We start from the raw sequence: 27,174 nt of genomic DNA on the forward strand, positions 1-27,174 counted from the left end.
GGCTTTTTGCAAATCCCCAGAGAAGGGTCAGAGACACGGCCCAGTAGGCTCGCGGTGGATGTGGGGGTCAACGACGCTGCTGTTTGTCCAGAGGCACGAAAGTCACCCGGGTCAGGACCAAAAGCGTTGGCTGACGGAGCCGCGGTACCTGGGTCCTGGTCCCTCCCTCTTCCCAGCCTTGGACAAACTGGGGGGGAGTGAACCCTCTCCAGGCTGGTTAGTGAAGGCGGGGGGTGGGGAGTCACGTGCCTCAGTTTCCCCCTCAGTGTGGGGGGGCTACAGCAGAGAGAACTGACATACACAGCTTCCGCTCGCTATGTTGGTGACGAGCGACCAAGGCTAGACAGCAAGAGTTTGCCCTGTTGACAGCATGTGTTTTGGTAGGGAATGTGTTTACCTTGCACGTGGTCCACCCAGGCTTGTCCCTGGGTGCCACATTTGGTCCCCCGAGCCCCATGCTGAGTGACCCCTGAGTGCAGAGCTAGGAGTGACCCCTTATGGCCAGAGATGACAGTGCAGAGGGTAGGTGTTTGCCTTACACACGACCAACCTCAGTTCCATCCCTGCTGCCACATCAGTCCCCAGAGCACCGCCAGAAGCGATCCCTGGGCACCAGAGGGGTGACCCAAACACCTCCCCACAAAGAGCACTGTCACCGCTCACCTACCCCAATCCAGAGGGACAATCAGTCATAGGGCATCTTGCAAAAGATGTTACCACAGCTGTCCCACATACCGAGCAAGGGAGAAATCTGCAGCCCACGCTTCAGAAAAGGGACATGATGTGAACAGGAGCGCTAAGGCACCTACGATTGATGGTACTAACGCACCTGCAGGCTCATTCACTGAGCAAATGTAGCAGCTAGCTTAGTATATTGGGCCGGAGTGATAGCACAGTGGTGGAACGTTTGCCTTGCACGCGGCCGACATAGCCAACCCAAGTTCGTTTCTCCTCCCCTCTCAGTCGGGCAAGCTACTGAGAGTATCTTGCCTGCACAGCAAAGCCTGGCAAGCTCCCCCTCACGTATTCGATATGCCAAGCACAGTAACAAGAAGTCTCACAATGGAAACATTACTGGTCCCGCTTGAGCAAATCGATGAACAATGGGAGGACAGTGCTACAGTGCTACAGCTTAGTATACCGGGAGCCAGCGAGGACTGCATTCCTTTAAAACTGTTCAAGGAGCTGAATAAAAATGTTGGGGGGGGGGGGCAAGTGAAAGTACGGTGGGCGGGAATGATAGTATAGTTTACCTTACCGCAGCTGACCCGGGTTCCAACCCTGGCATCCCATATGGTCCCCCAAGCATTGCCATGAGTAGTTCCTGAGTGCAGAGCCAGGAGTAAGCCCTAGAAATCAATAGGTGTGGCCCCAAAATTAAATAAATACACAGGCAATGAGACCATTTAGTGGTTGCCAGAGCGAGGAGACCTAAGTAAATCGGGACATCGGGAGCAATCAGGGTGACAAGTAGGCGTGCCAGTGGTGAACTGAGCCGAGGGTTTGCACGATCTTCAGCATGTAATGTTACACTACAAAGTTACTTTACATTTAAACAAATGTAAACTCGGGAGTGATGCGCTAGTACATGGGGTTTGTGGTTAGGACACATGGGGTTGTAGTTCCGAAAAATATTTCTGAATCATTCGAGGGGAAAATCCATTGCGAGAAATCAATGCGAGAAACTGTCTCAACATTTTTTTTTTTCAAATGATCAACATCTTCCTCACACCATCATTGCAATGAATAAATCTTCCTTGGGCCCCCGATTTCCCTGTAGACACACGGTCGGGGAGCGGGGCGTGGGGGGGGAGGGGACGGAAATCCGAGCGGTGTGACGTCAGGGGGCGCGGCGCCACCTGCCCTTACCAAGATGGCGGCCGCCGGCGCTTGCCCCTACCAAGGTGGCGGCGGCGCCGGAAGGCACCGGAAGCGCGCGGGGCCGTCGCGCGCGGGCCGGCTGTCAACGCGAGAGCGCGCGGGGCGGCGCGGGTCCGTCCGGGCATGAAGCTGGGCCGGGCCGCGCTGGCCCTGCTGCTGCTGCTGGTGCTGCTGCTGGCGCCGGGCGCGGTGCGGGCGGTGGAGCCCATCAGCCTGGGCCTGGCGCTGGCCGGCGTCCTCACCGGCTACATCTCCTACCCGCGCCTCTACTGCCTCTTCGCCGAGTGCTGCAGCCAGAAGCGGAGCCTGAGCCGGGAAGGTGGGGCGGGGGCCGCGCGGGGGGCGCGCGGGGGGCGGGGCGGGGCCGGCGGGAGGCGCGGCGGCCCGGGCAGCGGGGCCGGAGGGTTCCGAGGGCTCCGGGGAGGGGGGGGGGTGGCCGCCGGGCTCCGGGCGCGGACTTCGGCCGGGGCGCGGGCCGCCGGCACCGGGACGCGCCGCTCCGCCCGGCGGTGGCTCCCGGGGGCGTGCCCAGGCTGCCCGGCGGCGGCCCGTCCCTGCCCCCGCCCCTGCCCCTGCCCCTAACCCCCTCGCGATCCGGCGAGGGTGCACGCCCCGCAGGCCCCGCGCCCCGAGCCCGGCGCCCCCCGCCCCGCGTGCACGCCAGCCTGCAGACGTTGGCCGCGCCCCCCCCCACCCCCCGCAGCCCTGACCGGCTCCCCGCTCCCCGCTCTGCCCAGCGCTGCAGAAGGATCTGGACAGCAAGCTCTTCGGACAGCACCTGGCCCAGAAGGTCATCCTGAACGCGGTGTCGGGCTTCATCAGCAACCCCAAGCCCCGGAAACCGCTCACGCTCTCGCTGCACGGGTGGACCGGCACGGGCAAGAACTTCGTCAGCAAGATCATCGCCGAGAACATCTACGAGGGGGGCCTCAACAGCGACTATGTCCACCTGTTCGTGGCCACGCTGCACTTCCCCCACGCCTCCAACCTCACCCTGTATAAGGCAAGTGCGGAACGGGGGTGGGGGGGCGCTCTCGTGGCCCACGGGGCTTCCCCATCACCGGGGGTGGGGGTTGGGGTGGGGGTCTGCGGGGGTGGGGGCGGGACATGCCACCTGCAGATGAAGGAGGTCCTCCTCGGGGCTCACCCCTGGGAAGGGACAGAGCGGGGTTCCCTGAGTCATTTGTCCAAGAGGGGTGTGTGGAACTGTAGTTGGGGTGGGTGGGGGTTGCTTGGACTTCCGGGCAGTGCTGAGTCAGGGCTTAACTCCTGGCTCTGTGCTCAGGTGACTGTAGGGCATGGAACCCACGTACCCGCTGTGCCTTTTCTCCCACCCCATATTAAACTGAAGTTTCGCCTGCGTGGTGCCCTGACCCGCCTGCAGGCACTGCTGAGAGCCTTTTTGCTTTCTTGTTGTTTTTTGTGGGGCCCACACCTGGTCTGGCCATGCTCCGGGCTTACTCCTGGCTCTGACGGTGTGTGGAGGCCCATATGGGGTGCGAGGATTGAACCTAAGTCAGCAAGGCTTTGCCATGGCGCCAGGCCCGCAGCTGATGGCCTTTTAATTGGTGGCAGCCCCGGAGCAGATGAGCCGGCTGGTCTTCTTCACCTGTAAAAGAGTAGCTCGAGAGTTCAAGCACCTGGCAGGTGCTTTGCCCGGGTTCAGGTAGAGCCCAGACTCTAAACGGGTCAGACCTGCTCCCCTCTTTGGCAGAAAAATCCCCTGGTTGCTGCCTCCGGGAAGCCTGTAAGTGAGCAAAGGGCTCCTGCCTTGAGTATGGCTGGTAGCCGGGTCCTAGCTCACCACCCCGCGCCCCAAACAACTTCAGGTGTGGCCCGAAGCCAGAGAAGGGAAATGGAACAGTAACGTAGGGGTTACGGCACTTGGCTTGGGCAGCCGACCTTAGCTTGAACCCCACCACTGCAGGTCCCTAGAGATGCACCAGGAGAGACTGTTGGCTGACACACCCCCAGTGCACTGTTGGCTGACACACCCCCAAACTCATTCACCGGTCCAGAAGGCCGTACCCCTTCCCACCACCAGGGGGCAGTGTCTTCACGCTGGGAAAACAGGAATAAGCCGTTGGCTCTTGTGGTCCTGTCCCCCGGTGCAGGGCTCACCCTTCGTGGCCGAAAGGGCACAGGACTGGGGGGTTGGATGGGGGAGGGGGTGTTTCAGCTGCCAGGCTGGGAACAGACCCTGATGAGCTGGTCCAACCGGTCAGCCTTCAGGCCCCACTGCTGAGTGACCTCTTGCACCTCCCTGGTCACTCTGGGCCTCCATGTGCCCCTGTCATAGGTCTGGGAGCAGTTGGGGGTGGGGATGGGGAACAGAGTGCAGACCCCGGGGCTCAGGGCCCAGGTTTTACTGAGATTGGCTTCGTGGTTCTCCCAGCGGCCCCCTTGGTGAGTCAAGTCTGTCGACTGCCCAGGTCAAGTCACTCGTGCCCAGGACTCAGAGAACCTTTTGAGTTTTGAGTGATGCCTGGTACAGCTCCGGGGAGCGTGTGGAGGGCTAGAGATTGAGTGGGGTCGTCACATGCAAAGCCACTGCCTCCCCCGACTGGCTTTCTGCTCTGTGGTTGCTTAGTGTTCCGGGGGGGCCCGAACATGATTCGTGGACCATCTATGCTGGAATTCAATTCCCAGCTCTCCAGTGGCACAGGGGCCTGTGCCCCTTCCTCTCGGGGTCTTGCACCTCTGCACTCCAGGGGCTGGACGGCCAGCTTCCTCCAGGAAGTTCTTCGTCCAGAGAAGGGACATTTTTGGATGGTTTTTTTGTTTGTTTGTTTGTTTGTTGTTGTTGTTGTCTTTTTACTTTCTTGGGTCACACCCAGCATGCTCAGAGGTTGCTCCTGGCTCTGAACTCAGGAATTACTCCTGGCGGGGCTTGGGGGACCATATGGGATGCCTAGGAGCGAATTCAGGTCAGCTGCATGCTACCCGCTGTGCTATCGCTCGGGCCCAGAAAGGTCCATTTTTATGATGAAGGCTGGTGGCTCCATGTCACGGCCTCCAGGTGACCAGTCCCAACGCAGACAGTGTGGAGCTTGGGAGTCCCACGGGGGCTGGGGCGCTCCAGCCCTGGCTCGGACAATGTGGGGCTCAGGGATCAGTGGGATGGGGTGCTCCAACCCCCGCTCTGCTCACACGGGCTTTTGCATCATTGGGGTCACTAAGCCCCACGCCTGAGTGCTGCCCTCTGTCATGAAGAAGCCCAGTGCACGGTGTGGTGGGCACGCAGCCCGGGTGGGTGCCAAGGCCTGGGGGTTGCCGGGGCGCTGACTGAGCCTGGCCCCTCCCCCGCACCCGCAGGACCAGTTACAGTCGTGGGTCCGCGGCAACGTGAGCGCATGCGCCAGGTCCATCTTCATCTTTGACGAGATGGACAAGATGCACGCGGGCCTCATTGACGCCATCAAACCCTTCCTGGACTACTATGAGCTGGTGGACGGCGTGTCCTACCGGAAGGCCATCTTCATCTTCCTCAGGTGAGGCGCACCGGCTGGTGGGATCATCCGCCCCGCCCTCACCCCCCGCGCGCGGGGAGCCCATCCGCCCCGTCCAGCCTGTCCTCACGCAGCGGACTTGCCCTCGCAGCAATGCTGGTGCCGAGAGGATCACGGACGTGGCTCTGGATTTCTGGCGGGCCGGGAGGCGGCGGGAGGAGATCCAGTTGAGGGACGTGGAGCACGCGCTGTCTGTGTCCGTCTTCAACAACAAGAACAGTGAGTGGGGCCCCGCGGGCTGCGGGGATGGGGGCGTCTCCACGCTGGGCCCCCTGGGGATGGGGGGCCCACACGGGTGTCACGACCCCCAGACGGCCAGGCCAGGACTCAGCCTGCGGTGGGGCCGCACCCAGTGCACGCAGGGCTCAGAGGGCAGCTGCTCCCAGCTCAGTGCCCCACGGGTGCTCTGCGGACCCTGCAGGCTGAACTCGGGGCTCTGGCGTGCACGGCCAGCCTGGGCCAGTGGTCCCCAAGCTGCCCATTTGCTCTCCCGGCACCCCGAAGTCTCGCCGGGGCTTGTTCGGCACCGCCCAGCTGTGGGGTCCTGTGCTTTCGCCTGGAGGCCTGGCTCGGGCTGGGTGAGTCTGAAGCCTGCTCAGCCCAGTGGCTGGGCCCAGTCTCTCCTCTAACCGCAGGAGTCATGGCCACCCTTCGCCCCCACTGGGATTTGTGGGGCCGGAGGGGTCACCCTCGGGCTTCCTGAGGGTGCCCCAACCCAGGTTCAGAGAGAGCTCGTCCTGATGGAGAAAGGCATGGAGGGGCCCACCCTGCCCCTTCCCTCCCCTGTGTCACCTGAGCCCATCCCCGCCCTGCCCCTTGCAGCCTGGCTCCTCCCTCGGGTTCCTGAGCCTTGTGAGGGGTGTGCGGGTGGTCGAGGGGGCGGGGTGCTGGCCTCCTGCCTCCAGCTCCCTGGACAGAGCAGGTGGCAGCCTGAACTCGGGCTTCCCTGTCTTGGGGGACTGAGCCCTGGGCCGCAGCTTCGGGGTGAAATAGGAAACGGCTCATGGCCCGCACACCCCAGTATACACACCCGCCCCCCGGGAGCTGGTGTCCTCTGGAGAATGAACCGGTAGAGGAGGGGCTGGAAGGGTCACCACATCCAGCCTGCAGCCCCATGGGGCCTGTCTGACTGTCCCAGGCACAGCGTGGTCCCGGCCACTGCCACGCTGGGCAGCAGAGACCCCCAGGCAGGTCACTCACAGTCACCCTGCTGGCCGGCACATGGGGGAACCAGCCTCTTGCCCGCAGGGGCTACCAGGCAGGCCCATCTCCTCACCCTGCCCCCAGCAGGCTGGCCCCGCCCCCAGCCACAGTGCCCCGCCCACATCTCCACGCCCCGCCCCCTGACCACCTGCTCCAGCCCATGCCCCGCCCCCAGCCACAGCGCTCCGCCCACATCTCCACGCCCCGCCCCTGACCACCTGCTCCAGCCCATGCCCCGCCCACATCTCCACGCCCCGCCCCCTGACCACCTGCTCCAGCCCATGCCCCGCCCCCAGCCACAGTGCCCCACCCACATCTCCACGCCCCGCCCCCTGATCACCTGCTCCAGCCCATGCCCCGCCCACATCTCCACGCCCCGCCCCCTGACCACCTGCTCCAGCCCATGCCCCGCCCACATCTCCACGCCCCGCCCCCTGACCAACTGCTCCAGCCCATGCCCCGCCCCCAGCCACAGCGCCCCGCCCACATCTCCACGCCCCGCCCCTGACCACCTGCTCCAGCCCATGCCCCGCCCACATCTCCACGCCCCGCCCCCTGACCACCTGCTCCAGCCCATGCCCCGCCCCAGCCACAGTGCCCCACCCACCTCTCCACGCCCCGCCCCCTGACCACCTGCTCCAGCCCATGCCCTGCCCCCAGCCACAGCGCCCCGCCCACCTCTCCACGCCCCGCCCCCCACGGCCCACCCCCCCGACGGCCCACGGCTGCCCATGCCTTTCTCCGCCAGGCGGGTTCTGGCACAGCAGCCTGATCGACCGGAACCTCATCGACTACTTCGTGCCCTTCCTGCCCCTGGAGTACCGGCACGTGAAGATGTGCGTCCGCGTGGAGATGCGCGCCCGTGGCTACGCCGTGGACGAGGACATCGTGGCCAGGGTGGCCGACGAGATGACCTTCTTCCCCAAGGACGAGCGCGTCTTCTCCGACAAAGGCTGCAAGACCGTGTTCACCAAGCTCGACTACTACTACGACGACGACTGACGCCCCCGGGCCGGACCTTGGACTGCACCCCCCTCCGCCGCCGCCTGGACGAGCGCTCGTGATTTTTTTGGAAATCATGTTTTAATCTTTAAGTGTCTTCTGCTTCAAGGACGGATGACTTTTAAGTTTTACTGAAAGGGCCTAACTTTATTTAAAAATGGTTTTTACTATCAGAAACTTGGCACCGGGCATGTTTGCTGTCCCCCGTGGGTGTGGGCGCACCTGGGCCCTTCTGGGGGCGGGGGCAGCCCAGGACAGGGAGATTCTCCTCTGTGAGTGAACTCACCTCTGCCGTGAGCCTGGGGGACAGACGGTCCAAGAAAATTCCCCGGATATTCCAGCTGCCACTTGCCAGGTGACTCCACGCCCAGGCCTGGCCAGCAGTGAGGCCAGCAGGGGGTGGCCACCTTCACAAGTGTTGGATTTTGAGATGGAGCCAGACCTGGCCGCTTGGGCAACCATGTGTTACCGGGGTCGGATGCGAGGCCAGGCCAGACGTTGTCCTCTCTGGCCCCTTGTGCACTTCGTTTTGGTTATGTGGGACCCCCCCCCCCCCCATGAGCTGGAGATGGAACCTGGGTCGCTGGTACAAAGCAAACCCGTCCCTGCAGTATGTCCAGCCTTGAGCGTGATGCTGTCCCAGCTGGACTCGGGGCTAGCTGCTGGCCTGGGGGCCCCCCAACCTTAGTAGCAAGTTCAGTGGTTGTCCATGAGGCAGGGTTGCGCCTCAGGACAGAGCCGCCCTAGACACCCCAGGAGATTCAGGGCCCAGAAACGGTGGGGAGCAGAGGTGTGAAGGCAAAGAGAATTTTAATCCTGGCGAGTCGTGCTGGGCTGACAGGTCGGGCAAGTGCCAGGCACTCTCCTTGCATGTGGCCAACCCCCGCAATCGCTGGCACCCTCACTGCATTCTCCCTCTGCCAGGAGGAAGCCCTGAGCACTGCTGGGTGTGGCCCCAGAGCAAAGCCCTCGCCAAAGCAGGCTGTTTTCCCCAACACCTGTCCTGTCCGAAGGTCTCAGGAGCCGCGTCTGGCGCTCTGGTTACTACCCTGGAAAGGGCGGTGGCAGTAACCACTGTGTCATCGGTGCAGACACTCCAACGGGTGCACCCGGGGCGCACCAGCCCTCCGCCCTGACCCGCTCACCCGCTCACAACCCGTTTACAAGGGGCACTGGCATGATAACATTTCCACTTTATTCTTTGACATTCAAGAGGTCGTTTCAAGCTCTCGTCTGATGGGGGTGAGCGTGCACGGCAGTGGCCTCTCCAGGTTACACAACAGTAACGGGTCCAAAGGTGGCCTCCACGTGTTCTTTATTGCATCATTGTAAACGGGGACCTGGCCAGGAAGGGGAGGTGACGAAAGTACCGAGGGCATCCGCCTCACCCAGCAGGTCTGAGGGGGTGCGGTCTGGGCACACACCCCAACACCCTTCCTGCCTCCCCGCCACGCCCCGGGCTCGGCGTCACAGCTGAGACCTGAGTCACCTGGCATTCAGGGCCATTGACACACCTGTCAGCAGAGCCGGCACGGGAGGGGCGGGTAGGGAGGGGCAGGCTGTCCCCCGCCAACTCTGGCCAGGGCCCCAAGAGCATCAGGACAGCAGACCCCAAACCACCCCCACCCCCACCCCCACCGTGTCTCCACGGCCGCCCCTGCAGCCTGCAGCCCCCTGGGGGCCAGGCCCTCGGCTGCCCGGAGCGGAGGGCAGGGCCCCGCCTGGCTGGGGACCCCTCGTAGTGACTGTCAAGTTCCAGAGGAAATGTGGGCGCAGAGGGGCTGGCTCTGGTCCTGTGAGCAGAGCGCCACTGGACGGCAGGCAGAGGTTGGGCTGTGACAGCCCCCGGGGTGGCCACCCCCCTGTGCCCCCCATCTGGGCAAGGGCGGCCAATCTGGGCTGAGATCCTTCTCATCACCGCGCGCTCCTCGCAGAGCTTTGAGTCTCAAACGCCCAGATGGCTGCAGGGCCTGGAGTCCCACGCTGGGGGTCGGGCTCGGTGCTGGGCCCCCTCCCCCCGCATGTGCAAGGCACTTGGAACGGAGTCGGGCACGCCCCAGCTTGGGAAATAACGGGCAGCTTCCGGCCCCCGGTGCAAACGCGCAACCCCAGACTGCAGAGTGCGTCAGGCGGTGGCCAGGAGTTGCTAGTGGAAATCCAGCCGCGCCTGGACCGTCTTGCAGCCCTTGTCCGAGTAGATTTTCTCTTCTCTGGGGAAAAAGGTCATTTCGTCGGCCACCTGCGTGACGACGGCCTCGTCCACAGCGACGCCGCGGGCCCGCATCTCGGCCCTCACGCACATCTTCACGTGCCGGTACTCCAGGGGCAGGAAGGGGATGAAGTAGTCGATGAGGTTGCGGTCGATGAGGCCACTGCGCCACAGCCCACCTGCCAGAGACACCCGTGGGGGTCAGCCGGGGCCACACGGCCACACGCAGGGGCCCCGAGGCTGAGCGGCGCTGGGGGGGGGGGGGTGCCCGCTGACTCACTGTGCTTATTGTTGAAGGCCCCGACAGACAGCGCGGCTTCCAGGTCCTTGAGCTGGATGTCCTCTCGCTTCCTGCCCGCCCGCCAGTGGTCCAGGGAGGCCTTGGTGATGAGGTCACCCCCCGCGTTGCTGGGTTTGGGAAGACACAGAGACCGAACCTGCACGGGGCTGCCCCGGGCTGGCGAAGGCGGCACAGACCTGCTCTAAGTTTATTCTTTTTTTGGGTGGGGGGTGGAAGGGAAAAAGGGAGACGACTCCTGGGGGCTCGGGAAGTCGGGGATCAAACCCATTTGGCTGTGTGCAGGGCGAGTGCCCTACCTGCTGTATCACTCCAGCCCCCTTTTCCGAGGGGGCATTGTGGGGCGCACCCTGTGGTGGTCAGGGGTGCCAGCGATGGCACGACAGAGGGGTTGGTCTCACCCATCGAACCCCTGCTCTGTCTCTAAGTTTATTCTTTGTTTTGGGGCCACACCCAGCAGTGCTCAGAGCTTCCTTCTAGTTCCATGTTCAGGGATCACTCCCGGAGGGGCTCAGGGAACCGTATAGGGTGCCGGGGACTGACCCTCAGGCAGCCAAGCTCGCGGCAAGTGCTCTACCCACTGTGCTACAGCTCTGGCCCCTCTGAGTTCATTCTGGTTTTTGTTTTGTTCATTTTTGAGTTCATTCTGGTTTTGTTTGGGGGCCATGCTCAGTGATGCTCAGGGGTTCTTCCTGACTCTGCATTCAGGAATTACTCCTGGTGGGCTTGGGGGGCCATCTGGGGGCCCAGGCATCAAACCCGGGTCGGCCACATGACGACAAGCTTCATACTTACTGTACTATCTCTCTGGCCCCTCTAAGCTTATCCCTAAGAAAGAGATAACGACTCCATGCTACAGGACATAGAAAAATAGCATCTTCCCCCGAGATGGTTAAAATCACTCCCAGGCCAGCACGTTAATGCTGTTTGGATTTAGGGCCACCCTGAGGTTTCCAGGTCCCAGCCGTGCTCAGGTGCCCCAAAGCTGGGATTCCCACGTGGACAGCACATGGCATCACCTCCCCACGCCGCCTGGGGCTCTTTGTAACACTCAAAAACAGGCACAACTCTAGGATTTTTCTTGGGGGTGGGGTGGGGGCCCATACCTGCAGTGCTCAGAGAGCACTCCTGGCAGGCTCACGGGGCCATCTGGGATGCCAGGGATTGAATCTGGGTCAGCTGCGTGCAAGGCCAGTGCCCTCCCCGCTGTGCTATGGCTCCAGCCCAGCCCCCTAAGCATGTTCTTGTTTTGGGGTCACATCCAGCAACACTCAGGGGTTATGCCTGGTTGGCTCAGGGGACCATATGGGATGCCGGGGATGAAACCTGGGTCGGCCATGGGCAAGGCGAGTGTCCACCCAGCTGTCCTATCACTCCAGCCTGGAAAGGGATTTTATCTCTGGCCTCCCAACAGCCCCCGAAGTCCGCCACCCCTAGCCCACACTGCTCGCCACAAACACCCGCTGCCTCGGTCACGAAGGCCCCTTTGTCCCTTCTCTGTCCCCGCACGGACAGAGAACGTTCTGCAGCCTGTCCCCACACCCAGACGCTGGCTCTGGGGCAGGGTGGGCCAGCCGTGGGCAGCTGACCTGAGGAAGATGAAGATGGCCTTCCGGTAGGACACGCCGTCCACCAGCTCGTAGTAGTCCAGGAAGGGCTTGATGGCGTCGATCACCCCGGGGTGCAGCTTGTCCATCTCGTCGAAGATGAACACGGAGCTGGCACAGGCGCTCACGTTGCCACGGATCCACTTCTGCAGCTGCTCCTAGACCCACCGGGAGAGGGGGGAGGGGTGGGCGCTCAAGGGCTGGGCAGGGGGGCCGCTGTGTGCCCACCGGGGTCAGCATGAGCACCAGGAAACCAGCCGCAGCCCTGAGTCGGGGGTCCTGGCCCGCACCCGGGCCACCCAGACAAGGACGGTCACGTGCAAAGTGTCTTCCTCAAAGAACGGGGCGAGGGTGGCTTCTGGAGGCTCCAAGGGCCACTTGCTCTGTCACTGGCACGACTCCTACCTAGTCCTCCTGCAGGGCTAGGCTGCCTCTGTTCCTCAGCAAATGCCAACCCCCACCCACTCCCCCACACCCGTAGCCAGCAGCCACCCTTGGGCTCAGCCTCTTCACCCCGTATTTCTGGGAACAGAAAAAACTAGGAAGAAAAGGATTCTGTTTGGGACTCTTCTGCCTGGCAGGGAGGGTGCACGGCCCCACATCCACTTCCTTTTTCCGTTTCTTGATGGGGGGGGGGGGTCTGCCACACCCAGCTGGAGTTGGGGCTACGTCTGGCTCTGTGATGGGTGGGGTCCTCTCCTCACAGTGCTCAGGGGGAAATACGGGATGCCAGCAACTGAGGCCAGGCCACTGCAGGCGAGGCCAGGGCCTTACTTCCTGTCCTACCTCTCAGGCCCTTCCTCCTTCAGTTTCTGTTTCTGATTCTGTCCCCAAGGGTGCCAACTCAACAACTCAACACAGGGTGGGCCAAGTCCATTGTCTGAAACAAGCCCGAGGCTTGGGAGGGAGCAAGGACATAGCAGCCCCAGGGGAGTAAACATAAGCCTCTGGGCCGGGTTGGGGAGACGCTGTGAAGCCAGGTCCAGGCACAGAAAGACTTGGGCCCCTTCGCTAAGGGGTCTTAGTGGCCACGCACAGCCGGATGGCTGGGAGCTGGGACTTTCTGCTGGACCAGAGTCTGCACGGCGCCAGACACCTCGCCTCTCCTGGTGAGATGGAAACACTGGCCTCTACAGCCCCAGTGGATTCGTTTGGATTCAAGAAAGGAGCACTGTGCAAAGGAGCCTCAGGGTGGGTGGGCCCTTACTCAGCAGAAGCAGAAGCCAAAGTTAGCAGGAGGGTGGCACCCGGCAAGTCCCTGGAGCCAGGGGTTAGTGGGGTGCCCTTGCCTGGTACAGTTTTATCTGTTGCTCATGAGGGAAATGCAGAGTGGGCAAAAACAGGTGGACGAAGCGACTCTTGAGGCCTTTGGGGTGAAGGTTTTCGGCCACGATCTGGCTGACATAATTCTTGCCGGTGCCGGCCCAGCCGTGCAAGGACAGAGTCAGTGGCTTCTTGGGGTTCTTGTTGTTCTTGAAGCCGGTCAGCGCCTTGAGGATCACCTCCGTGGCCAGGTGCTGCCCGAACAGCTTCTCCTCCAAGTCCTGCTTGAGCGCTGCAGGGAGAAATGGGCACGTTGAAAGGGGCATGTTAGGGGCTGGAGCAATAGCACAGCGGGGAGGGCGTTTGCCTTGCACGCGGGCGACCCGGGTTCGGTTCCCAGCATCCCATAGGGGCCCCCGAGCACCGCCAGGGGTAATTCCCGAGTGCATAAGCCAGGAGGAACCCCTGAGCAGTGCCGGGTCGCCAGCGGGTCCCCGGGCCGCGGGGAGGGGCCGGCCGGCAGGGTGCGCCCAGACCCCCGGGCCGGGCCTTCCCGGGGCGCCCCCAGCCCGCGCGCCCGGCCTACCCGACGCGTTGAGCGGCCGCTCCTCCCGGCAGCACTCGGCGAAGCGGCAGTACAGATCCCGGTTGAGCAGGACGCCGGTGAGCGACGCCACCCCGATGGCCAGGCCCACGCTGATGGGCTCGATGGCCGTCGCCGTCCGCGCCGCCAGCAGCAGCCAGAGCGCCGCGGCGACCCCGAGCCGCCCGGCCGGCGGCATCGCCCCCGTGCGGCCCGCCACTGCCCGGCTCCGGGGCGGCCCGCCAGACCGGACTTCCTGGTGCGTCACTTCCGCCCCGGCCCCGCCCGCGGGCGGCCATGTTGGTGAGGGGCAGGATCCCGGCGGCGCCATCTTTGGGAGGTCCGCGGGAGGCGTCCGTCCGGGCCGGGCCGTGGAATCGTGGAATCGCACGCCCCGCTCCCGCGTGGTGTTTCTCTGTCCTCTGGCCGGTGCTGGGGGGAGGCAGCCGGGGCGTCGGCCGTGCGAGGCATGCGCTGCCCCCCTACACGCGCGTTCCTCCTGGATCCCCGCTTGCCTCCCGCCCGGAGCAGCGGCGGACCCTGCAGGTGCTGCACCCCAGGGGTGCACTGACACCCCACCCCGGCCTGCACGATCGAGCGCGGAGCTTCAGTCTTGGGCTTGCTAGGCAGAGGGCAGCGGTCGGCCGAGTGGACGGCCTGGCCCGTGCCAGGCGGGGTGGGCGGCTCTGCGGACCCCAGGCCGCTCAGGGAGCCCGAAGCGAGGGGCTGCAGCGCCGCGGGCAGAGACCAGAGTGTGGATCACACACGGTTGGCGGAACTGGGAGTTCCACGCTGGGGGCGCCGGAGCGATAGCACAGCGGGGAGGGCGTTTGCCTTACATGAGGCCAACCCGGGTTCGATCCCTGGCATCCCATAGGGCCACCTGGGCACCGCCAGGAGTAAATCCTGAGTGCAGAACCAGGAGGAACTCCTGTGCATGGCCGAGTATGACCCAAAAAAGAAAAAAAATAGAAAATTGAGCCTGGGATGTGTGAAGTATTCATCTTTCTTGGGGAAGGTCTGTGGTATTTCTCGCTCTCTCTCCCTCCCTATTGTCGTGCCACACCCTGTGCTGCTCAGGATTTGCTCCTGGCTCAGTGCTCAGGAATCCCTCCTGGGGGTGCTCAGGGGACCATATGCAGTGTCGGGATCAAATTCAGGTCAGTTGTGTGGAAGGCTGGTCCCTTGGCCCCTTTATGATCTCCCCAGCCCAAAGGCTGAAATTTCTAAGAAGTTGTGTGTATGTGTGTGATGTATGTGTGAGATGTGTGTATACAGTATATGTGGTATGTGTGTGTGCATGCATGTATGTGTGTAATGTGTATGTATGTGATGTGTGTATGTGGTGTGTGTGCATGTGTGTATGTGTGTGATATGTATGTGTGTGATGTGTGTATGTAGTTATGTGGCATGTGTACATGCATGGATGTGTGTAATGCGTATGTGGTGTGTGTGTATGCGTGTCCCCTCTGTTCTGGACCCCAGAGTCCCTGCAGAGCATCCGCAGGTCTCTGAGGCTCCCCCTGGCCTGGAGCCTCCTGTACTGTTAGGCCTAAGAGAGCCCGTGCTAAGAGGGCCCGTGAGGGGGGAGGAGGGCCCTGGGCACTTTGGGGGTCCTTGGGGGCCATGGGGGTCGCCACATTCAGAGTGGTTATTCCCTCCAGCCTTGGTTATTCCTTTACAGCCTTCTGAGCAGTTCTAACATGTTCTATTTATTTACTTTTTTAAAAATTATTTTGGTGTAAGCGTCTCTGAATCAATTAAAGAGGTTACAAAAATAAATAAATAAATTTAAAATTAAAAAAATTATTTTGGTATGGAGCCTCATGCAGTGCTGCTCAGGGCTCGGTCCTGCTGGTGCTCGGGGGACCCTCTGGGCTTCGTGCCCGTCTCTCTCTCTCTCTCTCTCTCTCTCTCTCTCTCTCTTTCTCTTTCTCTTTCTCTTTCTCTCTTTCTCTCTCTCTCTCTCTCTTTAAAGGCTGTGCTGTTTTCACAGATGCTCTGAGCCAGTGCTGGCTGCCTCCTTGTGGAGCTGTCCCTGGAAGCTGGTCCCTTCCTCTCCCCGCGAGCCCCCTGATTCCCAGTCACAGTTTTTCCCTTTGACGGTAGCAGGACGCACCCAGCCATGCATAAAGAGGTGATCAAAAAAAAAATTCAAAACTGGGCCCCCGGGTTGGAGCAATCGTACAGCGGAAAGGGCATTTTTCTTGCACACAGCAAACCCGATTCGATCCCTGGCATCCCATAGGGTCCCATGAGCACCGAGCCAGGAGTGACCCTTGAGTGTCGCCAGGTGTGGTCAACAAAAAAAGAGAAACAATCAAAACCATCAGCTGGATGCCTTGGGCCCTGCAGACGTCCTCAGCCAGGGAATGCCGGGAAGCCTGCTTCTGTGGCAGATCCTGACCTTCGGGCTGCCGCGGGCGGATTTTCAGGACCAGAGACAGCACCCCCTGGCCGGGCCCCAGCTTCCCGGGAGTGGAACGCCGAGGGGCGTCCGCGCGCTCACCGGCGGGAAGGACCGTCGCCGGCAGGAGCACCAGGGGGCGCTGCTGAGAACGCCAGGGGCTCAGCCCCGGCGCTCCACACCCCCAAACCCCCCACCCCCACCCCCTACCCCGGCCAGGGACTAACTTCCTGCCCTTTGGAAGGTGCCTGACGGGAAGGATGAACTAAAAAGCTTCAAAGTCTGGGAGCCAGAGAGACAGTACAGGGATTAGCCCACCTGCCTTACAAGGAACCGAATCCAGGAGTGATCTCTGAGCAGGCCAGGAGGAACCCCTGACCACCGGGTTCGGCCCCCAAACCCAACACCTCCCCCTGCAAAATAAAATGATTCAATTTTTTTGGGGGGGAAGGTGGAGTCTGGACCATATCCAGTGGTGCTCGGGGCTGACTCCTGGGACTGTGCTCAGCGCGCAGACCATATGGAGTGCCGGGAATCGAACCCAGATCGGCTGCAGGTGAAACAAATGCCTCACACTTGGAACTATCGCTCTGACCCCCTTAAAACGCGGATCTTGGGTCAGAGCGATGAGATAGTTTGCTTGCACGTGACCCCAGCTACACCCCTTCCCCGGCTGGCGTCATCCCCGGACCCAGCCCCCCTGCCAGGGGTGACCCAGCCCGCTCAGTAGGGTGCTGACCTTGCCCCATCCCAGTTCTCCTTAAGAGGGGTGGTCTGTAAAACAGAGCCCCAGTGGACAGCCCCTCTTGCGTTTTACGCTGCAACACAACGTTGTTAATTCCCAGGAAGCCTTAGAGGCTGTTGAAAAGGACACGTGTGCCCCACAACTTGATTGACACGCAGGTGATACCCACAAACCCCACCTCTGTCAGGGGGACAGTCAGATTCGCTTTATTTTGTTTCTTGGCTTTTTTTTTTTTGGCTTTTTGGGTCACACCCGGCAATACTCAGGGGTTACTCCTGGCTCATGCACTCAGGAATCACTCCTGGCAGTGCTCAGGGGACCACATGGGATGTTGGGAATCGAACCCGGGTCTGCCACGTGCAAGGCAAACGCCCTCCCCGCTGGACTTATGGCCCCAGCCCTCAGATTTGCTTTGGACAAATGCCTGCGGCTCCAACACCATCTCCACCCGCAGGGATCATACCCGCGGTCACCCCCAAATGATTCCAGCCACCTGGTCATCGTCCTTCCTGTCGCTCTCTCCAGCCCCTCAGTCTCTCCCACAAATGTGTGGGCAGGACCTGGCTGGGACCCGCAGGGCAGCCGATTTGGGTTGAAAACAACACTGGATGTTCAGGGGTGTGCACAGAACCCCAGTGGGGGGCTGGGGGACAAGGAAGAGATAAGGGTCAGGCCCCATCTTCCCTCCCCTCCTCCTTCCTTTTCTCTTAGCACCTGCCCTCTGGGGTCACCGGATTCCTAATCACTTCAGTTAGTCAGTGTTTGTTTTATTGGGGTGTCCACACCTCCTGTGCTGAGGGGCCATCCAGACTCTGCTCAGGAGTGACCCCCAGTGGCACTTGGGGTAGACCCTTCTTTCACAGTGCACCTTCCCCTGCTAACCATTTCTGCAGCCCCATAGTTTTGTTTTGGGGTCACACCTGGCAGTGCCCGAGGGCTAACTCCTGGCAGGTTCCTCAGGGCTTGCTCCCTGCAGTGCTCAGGGACCCCTGTGGAACTCGGGTGTGCAAACCCGGGCCTCCCACATGCACGCCCACTGCCGGGGCTTGGTCTTTCTCTAGCAAAGAAGCTTCTGCTTCTGCCGCAAGATGGAGCAAGGGCGTCAGAATTTCCCAAGACGGTTTCTCCCACAGCCTGTGTTGACGCAACAGGCAGACGCTTCTGTTGCTGCTGAGACTCCTGACTGCCCGCGGGCTGGAGAGATGCGATAGGGGTGAGACCTGAATTCAGCCCATCACCACCCCTACGTCCCACTGGGAGTAAGCCCTGAGCACAGCCAAGGGTGGACCTCCAAACAAAATAAATTAAAATGGAAGCGCGAGAAAGAATGGGCACAGTCTAACCTCAGCACAGAAGTGACTTGAGGGAGAAAAGAGAGAGTGTAGACTTTGATTTTTGTCCATTTTTAATTTTGATTTGGGCTGGAGCGATAGCATAGTGGGTAGGGTGTTTGCCTTGCAAGCAGCCAACATGGCCAACCCGGGTTCGATTCCTCCACCCCTCTCGGAGAGCCCGGCAAGCTACCGAGAGTATCTCGCCCGCACGGCAAAGCCTGGCAAACTACCCGTGACGTATTCGATATGCCAAACACAGTAACAATGGTCACAACGGAGACGTTACTGGGCCCGCTGGAGCAAATCGATGAACAACGGAAGGACAGTAACAGTGACGATTTTGATTTATTTTACTATTCTGGCCACACCTGGTAGTGCCATTCGAATTTAATTTTATTAAAGAGACAACTCGTGCGCTCACTCGGGGCGGGAGCAAAAGGACAGCGGGGAGGGTACTCGCCTTGCACGGACCAGGGTTTGATCCCCGGAACCCCTTAATGGTCCCAGGAGTGATTAGTGAGCACTGCTGGGCGTGGCCTCCAAACAAACAAGCAAACAAAAAGAGTAAGAGTTAAAAAGGCCTTTGGGGCCATAGCCTTAGTGCCCCTGGGGAACATGCCCCGTGGCTGCTCTGTATGGGGGAGAGAAAACTGGAAAATTGGGGCCCCCCCCTAGACTCTAGCCCACCTCGCCGCAGGTTCAGGGTGGCTGGTGCAATTCAAAAATGTGACCAGAAGGTGGCGCCAGCACACAGGGTTTGGAGTTGAGGCGACGCGTGGCAGAGCCACAGAACCAAGGAACTGGTTGTGTTGTTTTGTTTGGGCCACACCTGACGCTAGCTACACTGCACCCGCCAGCAGAGTGCTGGTCGACCCGCCCAGGCAGCCAGGCCCGCTGCCGGCAGCCAGCAGCCAGCTCCGAAGTCAACACGGCCTCCCTCAACAACCTGCAGTTCCAATCTCCATCTGTTGGACCTTGCCGGAGGCGCCTTCACAGGGGGACGAGTGTCCACTAGGATACCGACATCCTGCAACGCCGCCTCAGGCAGTGCAACCGAAACGCTGCCGTCACGCCAGAGGAGCTCCGATGCCATATAAAGCATGCTCATTGGGATCGCCATCCCCCCACCAGTTCCAAGCCACTTTGGACCCTGGCGCTTAGGCAGCACGGACTCACAAGCTACACAGTGGAACACTATGCAGCTGTCAGGAGAGATGAAGTCATGAGCTTTGCTTATAAATGGACAAACATGGAGAGTATCATGCTAAGTGAAATGAGTTAGAAGGAGAGGGACAGACATAGAAGGACTGCACTCATTTGTGGAGTATAAAACAACAGAACATGAGGCTGACTCCTAAGGACAGTAGATACACGGGACAGGTAGATTGCTCCATAGCTGGAAGCCTGCCCCATGAGCACAGGGGAAAAGGCAGCTGGAAGAGAGAAGGGATCGCTAAGAAAAAGATGGCTGGAGGAACCGGTCGGGATGGGAGATGTGTGCAGAAAGTAGATAAAGGACCAAACGTGATAACCTCTCAGGGTCTGTAGTGCAAACCATAATGCCCAAAAGTAGAGAGCGATTATGGGCAATCATGTCTGCCATGGAGGCAGAGTGAGGGTGGGAAAGGGGGGGGTATACTGGGGATCTTGGTGGTGGGGAATGTGCACTGGTGGAGGGACGGGTGTTTGATCATTGTGTGGCTGTAACCCAAACATGAAAGCTTGTAAGTATCTCACAGTGATGCAATAAAATTTAAAAAAAATAAGTAAATAAAAGTTCCCCGCCCATCCCCCGAAGTTTATCCATGATTCATGTTTTCTGTTCACAGTACTTTTAAGCTACCTTCACTGTCACTGTCACTGTCCTCCCGTTGTTCATCGATTTGCTCGAGCGGGCCCAGTAACGTCTCCATTGTGACACTTGTTACTGTGTTTGGCATGTCAAATATGTCACTGGCGGGCGAGATACTCTTGGTAGCTTGCCAGGGAGGAATCGAACCTGGGTTGGCCAGGTGGGCCGTGTGCAAGGCAAACGCACTACCCGCTGTGCTATCGCTCCAGCTCCAGCCCTTATCTTCACCAAAGTTCCTTCACCACCACCATCGCCCTCCCCGCTGTACCCCTCTCCCCCTCTTCTTTGTGTTGTTTGGTCAACCCATGGGGGAAGGGGTGGGGGGGCTTTACATTGGGGATCCAGGGCCACAGAGTAAAGCAGGATCCCTTTGGCCTCGAGGAAGGCTGTTTCTTGAAGTGCCTGGGAGGGAAGGAGGCAGGGAGGGAGGGAGGGAGGGAGGGAACGAGGGAGTTTTCTCCTGAGCTGTGGTTTTGTTTTTTCTTTCTGGGTCACATCCAGCGATGCACAGGGGTTTCTCCTGGCTCTGCACTCAGGAATCACTCTGGCAGTGCTGGGGCGGGGGGGGGGGGGGGGGCGGGAAACCATATGGGATGCTGGGAATCGAACCCGGGTCGGCCGCATGCAAGACAAATACCCTGCCTGGCTGGCTGTGCTATTGCTCCGGCCACGGCCACGGTTCTCCCTTTCTCCTGCTCCCCTCCCCCGCCCGCCCGCCAGCGACAAGCTGAAAGCGGCCACCCACCCCACCTCCCATTCCAACCCCACCTCTGAGGTGCGTGTCCAAAGCCTACACCCCAGAGCGCTTCGCAGATCTTATCTCCAAGCCAGACGCCCACAGAGAGCCCATCTCTTCCTCTTCCCCCGCCCTCACCCTCCTGGGGGCACAACTGTGGTGCAAAAAAATGAGGCGACTTGGAGTCAGATTCCCTCCAGCCTCTAAGAACACCAGTTTTTGTTTTCTTGGTTTTTTTTTTTTTTGGAAGAAAAATGAAACCAAAAACCCTGGTTCACAGACCACAACTCCAGGGAAGCTCCGGGCCACAGCGGGCACGGGCATTGCCACCGAGTTGGCTCCCACCGCCCTCCCCTCCCCTCCCCTCTCCTCCCCTCCTCTATCCTCCCCTCCCCTCTTTTCCCCTCCGTGTCCATTCTCGGTCTCTCACCCACCCCCACCCGAAAAGCCCTCCACCCTCCGTGGGCGGGGGTTTCCTATGAAAGTCGTGCAAGCATCTCAGATAGATTTAAAAGAGGTTTAAGCTTGATCGCCTGCACTGGCTTTCATCCCCCACCCCACACCCCCCCCCAACCACACTTGCAGCAAAAGCCAGCGAAAGCAAGCATCCACCCTTTGATTTCAAGACTTAGAGGATGCGTGTGACTGATTTTTCTCCCGAACCTTTGCCTGAAGTTCATTCCTATTTGCCCATTTGCATGTCCTTAAAAAAATAAAATGAGATAAAAAAATAATAATTCTACAATGTCAAAAAAAAAAGGAAAGAAAAGGGAAAAAAGAGAAAAGCAGGTTCTGGAGAGGTAGTATAGGGGGTAGATAGTATGGCTTCCCTTGCACGGCAGTTGACCCAGGTTCGGTCCCTGGCACTCCACGGGGGTCATGGAAATAAATCAGTCAGCGAGAAATAAGTAACCATTTAAATAAATAATGAATAAATTAAAAAATAAAAAATAAAGAAGTAAATAAGTAAGCAAGCTAGCAAGCAAGGAAGGAAGTACACCCTGACTACCAACAGAACAAAATAGAGAAGCAAGGCCTGGATATTGGTGGGGGAGAATGGGCACTGGTGGAGGGATGGGGACTCATGGGTCATGGTATGACGGACGGTGAGCACGCAAATTTGTCACTCTGTCACTGGACCTCACGGCGATTCATCAAAAGAAAAGCAAGCAAGCAGGCAGGCACCTTGTCATTTTGACTTAGCTGCCGCAAGTAAGGAACAGGTAGGGAGGAAGCATGGAGTGGTGTCACTGAACACAGGGAGGAACACCCACCCGTCCCTTGAAACAGGGGTGCAGTGTTCAAGGGCACGTTGCAGTCACATAGCCTGCGCCTCTTCTCCTGGTCACCACCCTCTCTGCCTCCCAGGGCAAGTGCTCTATGCTGAAGCCCCATGGCACTGTTCCGGGGCCACAAGCTCACCCCCCCCTTTTTTTTTTCATTTACTCATTTGTTCATTCATTCATTCATTCATTTCCTCATTGTTTCTTCCAAAGGGACAATCCGATCCGTCAGGTCCCGTTTCCTGGAGTCGGGATGCCATCTCACTCCCCTTTGGACCCAAGTAGGACGGCTCTTGGAGTAGGCCTCCCACGCAGAACGCCATCGGAGTTCTTCTCGAGAAAGGAAACCTCTTGGATTCCACCCGCCAGAGACCCCCCCCTCCCCAACCAACCCACCAACCCCTGGCCGTGGAGGATGAATTGGACCGTTCTGAGACACGAATTGATTGATTGATTGATTGATTGACTTCTTGCACAAGGAACAAACAGTGGTGCAGTGGGCCGGGGGTTGGAAGTGGGGGTGGGGCGGGAAGCCGAGAGCTGGCTGGCTGGCTCTGGCTTAACCGGTTTGGAGTCAGAGTCCCTCTGGCTTCTAGGCCGCCATTGCGGAGTCGGAGAGGGCGGCTGGACTACAACTCCCAGAATGCTCCGGGCCGCCGCCGCCGCCGCCGTGAGACTTTATCAAGAGGCGGGTGGCGGGGGGAGGTGCCGGCTTGACATCCCACAAAAATAAATAAAATCAAAATAAAACGTAACAGAAACCCAAGGGCTTTCTCAGGGAGCTCCTTGACATTCCAGCTGCTCCCTGCTCTCCTCCCCCACCCTCGCACCACCCCAGTTCACTTTGCTTGTCAATCACCCGCTCAGGGAGTGAAACGAAAAAGCTCCTCCGCCCCCCCAACTTTGGGGTCTCCCCCCCACCCCCCGCCGCCCACTCCCCATAGGGAGGGGGGAGGGAGAAATATAAAAGCATCCACGAGGGGGCAGAAAGGTGCAGAAAGAAGAAGGAAAGAAAAGGCGGAGGAAAGAAAGGGGGAAGGGGGCTCCAGCCGGCCTGGAGATTGATTGATTGGGGTGCGGGGGAGGGTGCAAGCAGCCAAGGGAGGGGTGAGGGGTGCAGAGCGAGAGGTGCAGACGGACCCCGGCAGAGGCAGGCGCAGTCTGTGCCGTGGATCCCAAGCGGGAGTAGAGCACGTGCAGAAAGTGATGCAGAGAACCTCAGGAGCGAGCAGAGCACTGAGCGCGGAGCCCTGGAGGTGGACCAGCCGGAACAGTCAAGCAGAGGCTCCTTGAAATATCGAATGTGATTCAAGGAGAGAGAGAGAGAGAGAGAGAGAGAGAGAGAGAGAGAGAGAGAGAAAGAGAGTCATGTGGAAATCATCTGCCACTCTGCCACACAGGTAGGGGGGAGGGAGTAAGATGAGGGGGTAGACACGGGTTTTTGGTGCTCGGTGGTGGAAAATGGGCACTGGTGAAGGGTCGGGTGTTTCATCATTGTGATGACTGAGAGTTCAACCCGGCAGCTTTGTAACTGTTCTCACGATGATTCAATAAATAAATTTATATTGAAAAAAAAAAAGTCCGGGTGACTCAACTGGTTGACCTCAGGACGGAGTGGGGCTGGAGTTGGGGGGTGGGGTTTGGAGGGGGGGATGGGGGTGATGGAGGATGGGATGGAATAGGATGGGATTTGGGGGAGAAGGGTGGTGGTGGTGTGGAGGGGGAAAAAAGAGGAGAGAACACATCAAATTAACTGCAGCAGCCCAGCCCGCCAGTCATCTGGTCGACCCACATGCCTAGCATCAGAGTCTGGGTGAGCAACTGGTCGACCCAGCAACACGGCTGCAGGGAGCCAGGGCCCGGCTGCCCGCGCTGCTGGTCGACCAGGCCACCCAACAAAGGAATGCGTCACAGGCCGGCTCTTCCTTCTGGCCTTGCAACCCCCTTCCTGCCCGCGGCCCCAAACCTCTACCGTCCGACCCAGGGGTGGCAGCAGAGAGATGGAAGCGTGGCAGGGAGGAGACCCAGAAGGAGACCCAGAAGGGCAGCCGACACCACGTGTGAGTGGCTGGGCCCGCAAGCCAAGGGCGAGCCAGGAAGACCTGCGCCGCTGCCCACAGAGGGCAACAGGGTGCGAGCGAGAGAGTGAGAAACCCCCAGGTCCCGGAGAGGGCCCCCAAACCATGCCCGGCGGGACAGGCGTCTCTCACAGAGATGCAAGAGAGACCCGCCCGGACCACCTCCACCCCTGCCCATCCCCACCCCAGACATGGGGAGGATAGCGACCAGCGGAGCCGGTGTGTGCTGGGGCCCCGCCCGGGCGGAGCGAGAGAGAACAAAGAAATGGAGCAAGCAGAGCGCATCTGGACATCCGCTGGAGTAGGACGGCACAAACCCTTGTGTTGAAGGCTGACTCAATAGATCGCATTGAGGGAGCTGCTCTGCTACATATGAAACCCTGACCCCGAAGCAGGTCGTCTACAAATGGTTTAGCACCAGGTGCCCCACGAACATGCATTGCGTGATGGGCGAGGGGTGGCCGTCTCTCTGGCTGTGGCCTGATTCCGGAGAGGAGTGGCTCTCTGCACCGGACTGGACATGCGGATTCTGACTTAGAGGCGTTCAGTCATAATCCCATAGATGGTAGCTTCACCCCATTGGCTCCTCAGCCAAGCACATACACCAAATGTCGGAACCTGTAGTTCCTCTCGTACTGAGCAGGATTACTATGGCAACAACACATCCTCAGTAGGGTAAAACTAACCTGTCCCACGACGGTCTAAACCCAGCTCACATTCCCTATTAGTGGGTGAACAATCCAACGCTTGGTGAATTCTGCGTCACAATGATAGGAAGAGCCACATCGAAGGATCAAAAAGTGACGTCGCGGGGCTGAAGCGATAGCACAGCGGGTAGGGCATTTGCCTTGCGTGCAGCCAACATGGCCGACACAGGTTCGATTCCCAGCATCCCATATGGTCCCCCGAGCACCACCGGAGCAATTCCTGAGTGCATGAGCCAGGAACAACCCCTGAGCATCGCTGGGTGTGACCCAAAAAGCAAAAAAAAAAGAAAAAAAAGTGAAGTCGCTATGAACACTTGGCTGCCACAAGTCAGTTATCCCTATGGTAACTTTTCTGACACCTCCTGCTTAAAACCCCAAAGGTCAGAAGGATCATGAGGCCCCACTTTCACGGTCTGTATTTGTGCTGAAAATCAAGATCAAGCGAGCTTTTCCCCTTCTGATCCTCGGGAGGTTTCTGTCCTCCCTGAGCTCGCCTTAGGACACCTGCATTACCATCTGACAGGTGTACCACGCCTCACCAGGTCAGTGGAAAAAACAATCAGAGTAGTGGTATTTCACTGGCAGCCCACAAGGCCGGCCGACCCCACCCTGCCCCCTCAAGGGGATGGAGGGGCGCCGGGAGCCTCCCACTTGTTCTGCACCTCTCATGTCTCTTCACCGTGCCAGACTAGAGTCAAGCTCAACAGCATCTTTCCCTGCTAATTCCGCCAAGCCCGTTCCCTTGGCTGTGGTTTCGCTGGATAGTAGGTAGGAACAGTGGGAATCTCGTTCATCCATTCATGCACATCACTAATTAGATGACGAGGCATTTGGCTACCTTAAGAGTTATAGTTACTCCCACCGTTTACCCACGCTTCATTGAATTTCTTCACTTCGACATTCAGAGCTCTGGGCAGAAATCACATCGCGTCAACACCCGCCTCGGGCCTTCGCAATGCTTTGTTTTAATTAAACAGTTGAATTCCCTGGTCTGCACCAGTTCTAAGTCGGCTGCTAGGCGCCGAGGCGAGGCGCTGTGTGGAAACTCGGCCTTGGGGGGGCGGGGGGGGGCGGTACCGGCGGGGGGGGGGACTGGTGCACGCGGAAGGGGGGACGAGGCCCCCTGCTGCCTGGCCTGCCAGATTTCCCAGGGACGGCTGCGATACCCACTGCAGATGGGGTGATCCACGGGACAGGCCCAGCTTGCGTCCAGATGCCACCGCTGTCACCGGTCCCCTGCCACCAGGGGTCCCACGCGGGACTGTGGGCCTCCTCCCCATGCCTGCCACCAGCATGGGTGGGGATCGAGAGAGAAACCCGTGGGTCGCGGGGTCAGGGCGGGGGCGGGCCTGGCTGGGGGTGCCATGGGCATGGGGGGTGGCAGTGCCTCATCCAGCCATGCTGCGCGCCCAGGCCCGCTTTGTGCCCCAGCCCAACCGATCCAGTCCTTAGAGCCAATCCTTCTCCCGAAGTTACAGATCCGGCTTGCCAACTTCCCTTACCTACATTGTTCCAACATGCCAGAGGCTGTTCTCCTTGGAGGCCTGCTCCGGATATGGGTACGGCCTGGCATGCCAGAACTGCGATGCTTTCCAAGGCATGGGCCCCTCTCTTAGGGCGAACCCATTCCAGGGCACCCTGCCCTTCACAAAGAGAAGAGAACTCTCCCCAGGGCTCCCGCTGGCTTCTCTGGGATCTGTTGCATTACCACACCGGACACCTCATGGAGCCCATCTCTGCTACTCCGGATTCAGGGATCTGAACCCAACTCCCTTTTGATTGGCCGAGGGCAACAGAGGCCATCGCCCATCCCTTCGGAACGGCGCTTGCCCATCTCTCAGGACTGACTGACCCGTGTTCAACTGCTGTTCACATGGAACCCTTCTCCACTTAGTCCCTCAAAGTTCTCATTTGAATATTTGCTACTATCACCAAGATCTGTACCTGTGGCGTCTCCACTTGGGCCCGCGCCCTAGGCTTCAAGGCTCACCGCAGCGGCCCTCCTACTTGTCTTGGAGTAGTGTCTGTGGGACTTTTCTGGAGCGGGCCCCATACTTGAGGCGCTCCTGTCCCCCCCTCATGCATCACCGACTGCCAGCGACAGCAGAGTATGGGCCTGATGCTCCAGTGCCATCCGTTCTCAGGGCTAGTTGATTCGGCAGGTGAGTTGTTACACACTCCTTAGCGGGTTCCGACTTCCATGGCCACCGTCCTGCTGTCTGCCAGTTCTGCTTACCAAAAGTGGCCCACTAGGTACTCGCATTCCACGCCCAGCTCCATGCCAGCCAGCCGGGCTTCTTACCCATTTAAAGTTTGAGAACAGGTTGAGATCATTTCGCCCCCAAGACCTCTAATTGGGGGCAATCATTTCGCCCCCAAGACCTTTCCCGGATAAAACTGCGTGGGTGGTCGTGCGAGAGCGCTAGCTATCCTGAGGGAAACTTCGGAGGGAACCAGCTACTGGATGGTTCGATTAG

At 59.7% G+C, this 27,174-nt stretch overlaps 2 protein-coding genes across 2 annotated transcripts; one reads left to right on the forward strand and one right to left on the reverse strand.

Moving 5' to 3' along the window:
* Positions 1-1,988: 1,988 nt before the first annotated feature.
* On the forward strand, positions 1,989-7,749 carry TOR1A (torsin family 1 member A). The gene is made up of 5 exons (XM_056108890.1): positions 1,989-2,200; positions 2,619-2,884; positions 5,197-5,372; positions 5,482-5,609; positions 7,342-7,749. The coding sequence occupies exons 1-5, from the start codon at positions 2,005-2,007 to the stop codon at positions 7,593-7,595; spliced, it is 1,020 nt and encodes a 339-aa protein (XP_055964865.1). The 5' UTR covers positions 1,989-2,004; the 3' UTR covers positions 7,596-7,749.
* A 1,512-nt stretch (positions 7,750-9,261) lies between these two features.
* TOR1B (torsin family 1 member B) lies at positions 9,262-13,791 on the reverse strand. The gene is made up of 5 exons (XM_056108891.1): positions 13,559-13,791; positions 12,999-13,264; positions 11,692-11,867; positions 10,085-10,212; positions 9,262-9,983 (listed from the first exon to the last, which is right to left on the reverse strand). Exons 1-5 carry the CDS (start codon positions 13,752-13,754, stop codon positions 9,742-9,744), a joined length of 1,008 nt encoding a protein of 335 aa, XP_055964866.1. The 5' UTR covers positions 13,755-13,791; the 3' UTR covers positions 9,262-9,741.
* Positions 13,792-27,174: the final 13,383 nt, after the last annotated feature.

The sequence above is a fragment of the Sorex fumeus genome, unplaced genomic scaffold, assembly GCF_029834395.1.
Source record: "Sorex fumeus unplaced genomic scaffold, SorFum_2.1 ptg000233l, whole genome shotgun sequence".
Lineage (NCBI taxonomy): Eukaryota > Metazoa > Chordata > Mammalia > Eulipotyphla > Soricidae > Sorex > Sorex fumeus.

Coding starts and splice junctions, on each gene's coding strand:
- TOR1A (XM_056108890.1), top strand. CDS start 2,005: ATGAAGCTGGGCCGGGCCGCGCTGGCCCTGCTGCTGCTGCTGGTGCTG. Junction 5,373..5,481: donor GCCATCTTCATCTTCCTCAG/GTGAGGCGCACC, acceptor TTGCCCTCGCAG/CAATGCTGGTGCCGAGAGGA. Junction 5,610..7,341: donor CGTCTTCAACAACAAGAACA/GTGAGTGGGGCC, acceptor TTTCTCCGCCAG/GCGGGTTCTGGCACAGCAGC.
- TOR1B (XM_056108891.1), bottom strand. CDS start 13,754: ATGCCGCCGGCCGGGCGGCTCGGGGTCGCCGCGGCGCTCTGGCTGCTG. Junction 11,868..12,998: donor AACAGATAAAACTGTACCAG/GCAAGGGCACCC, acceptor CGGTGGGTCTAG/GAGCAGCTGCAGAAGTGGAT. Junction 9,984..10,084: donor GGCCTTCAACAATAAGCACA/GTGAGTCAGCGG, acceptor TGTCTCTGGCAG/GTGGGCTGTGGCGCAGTGGC.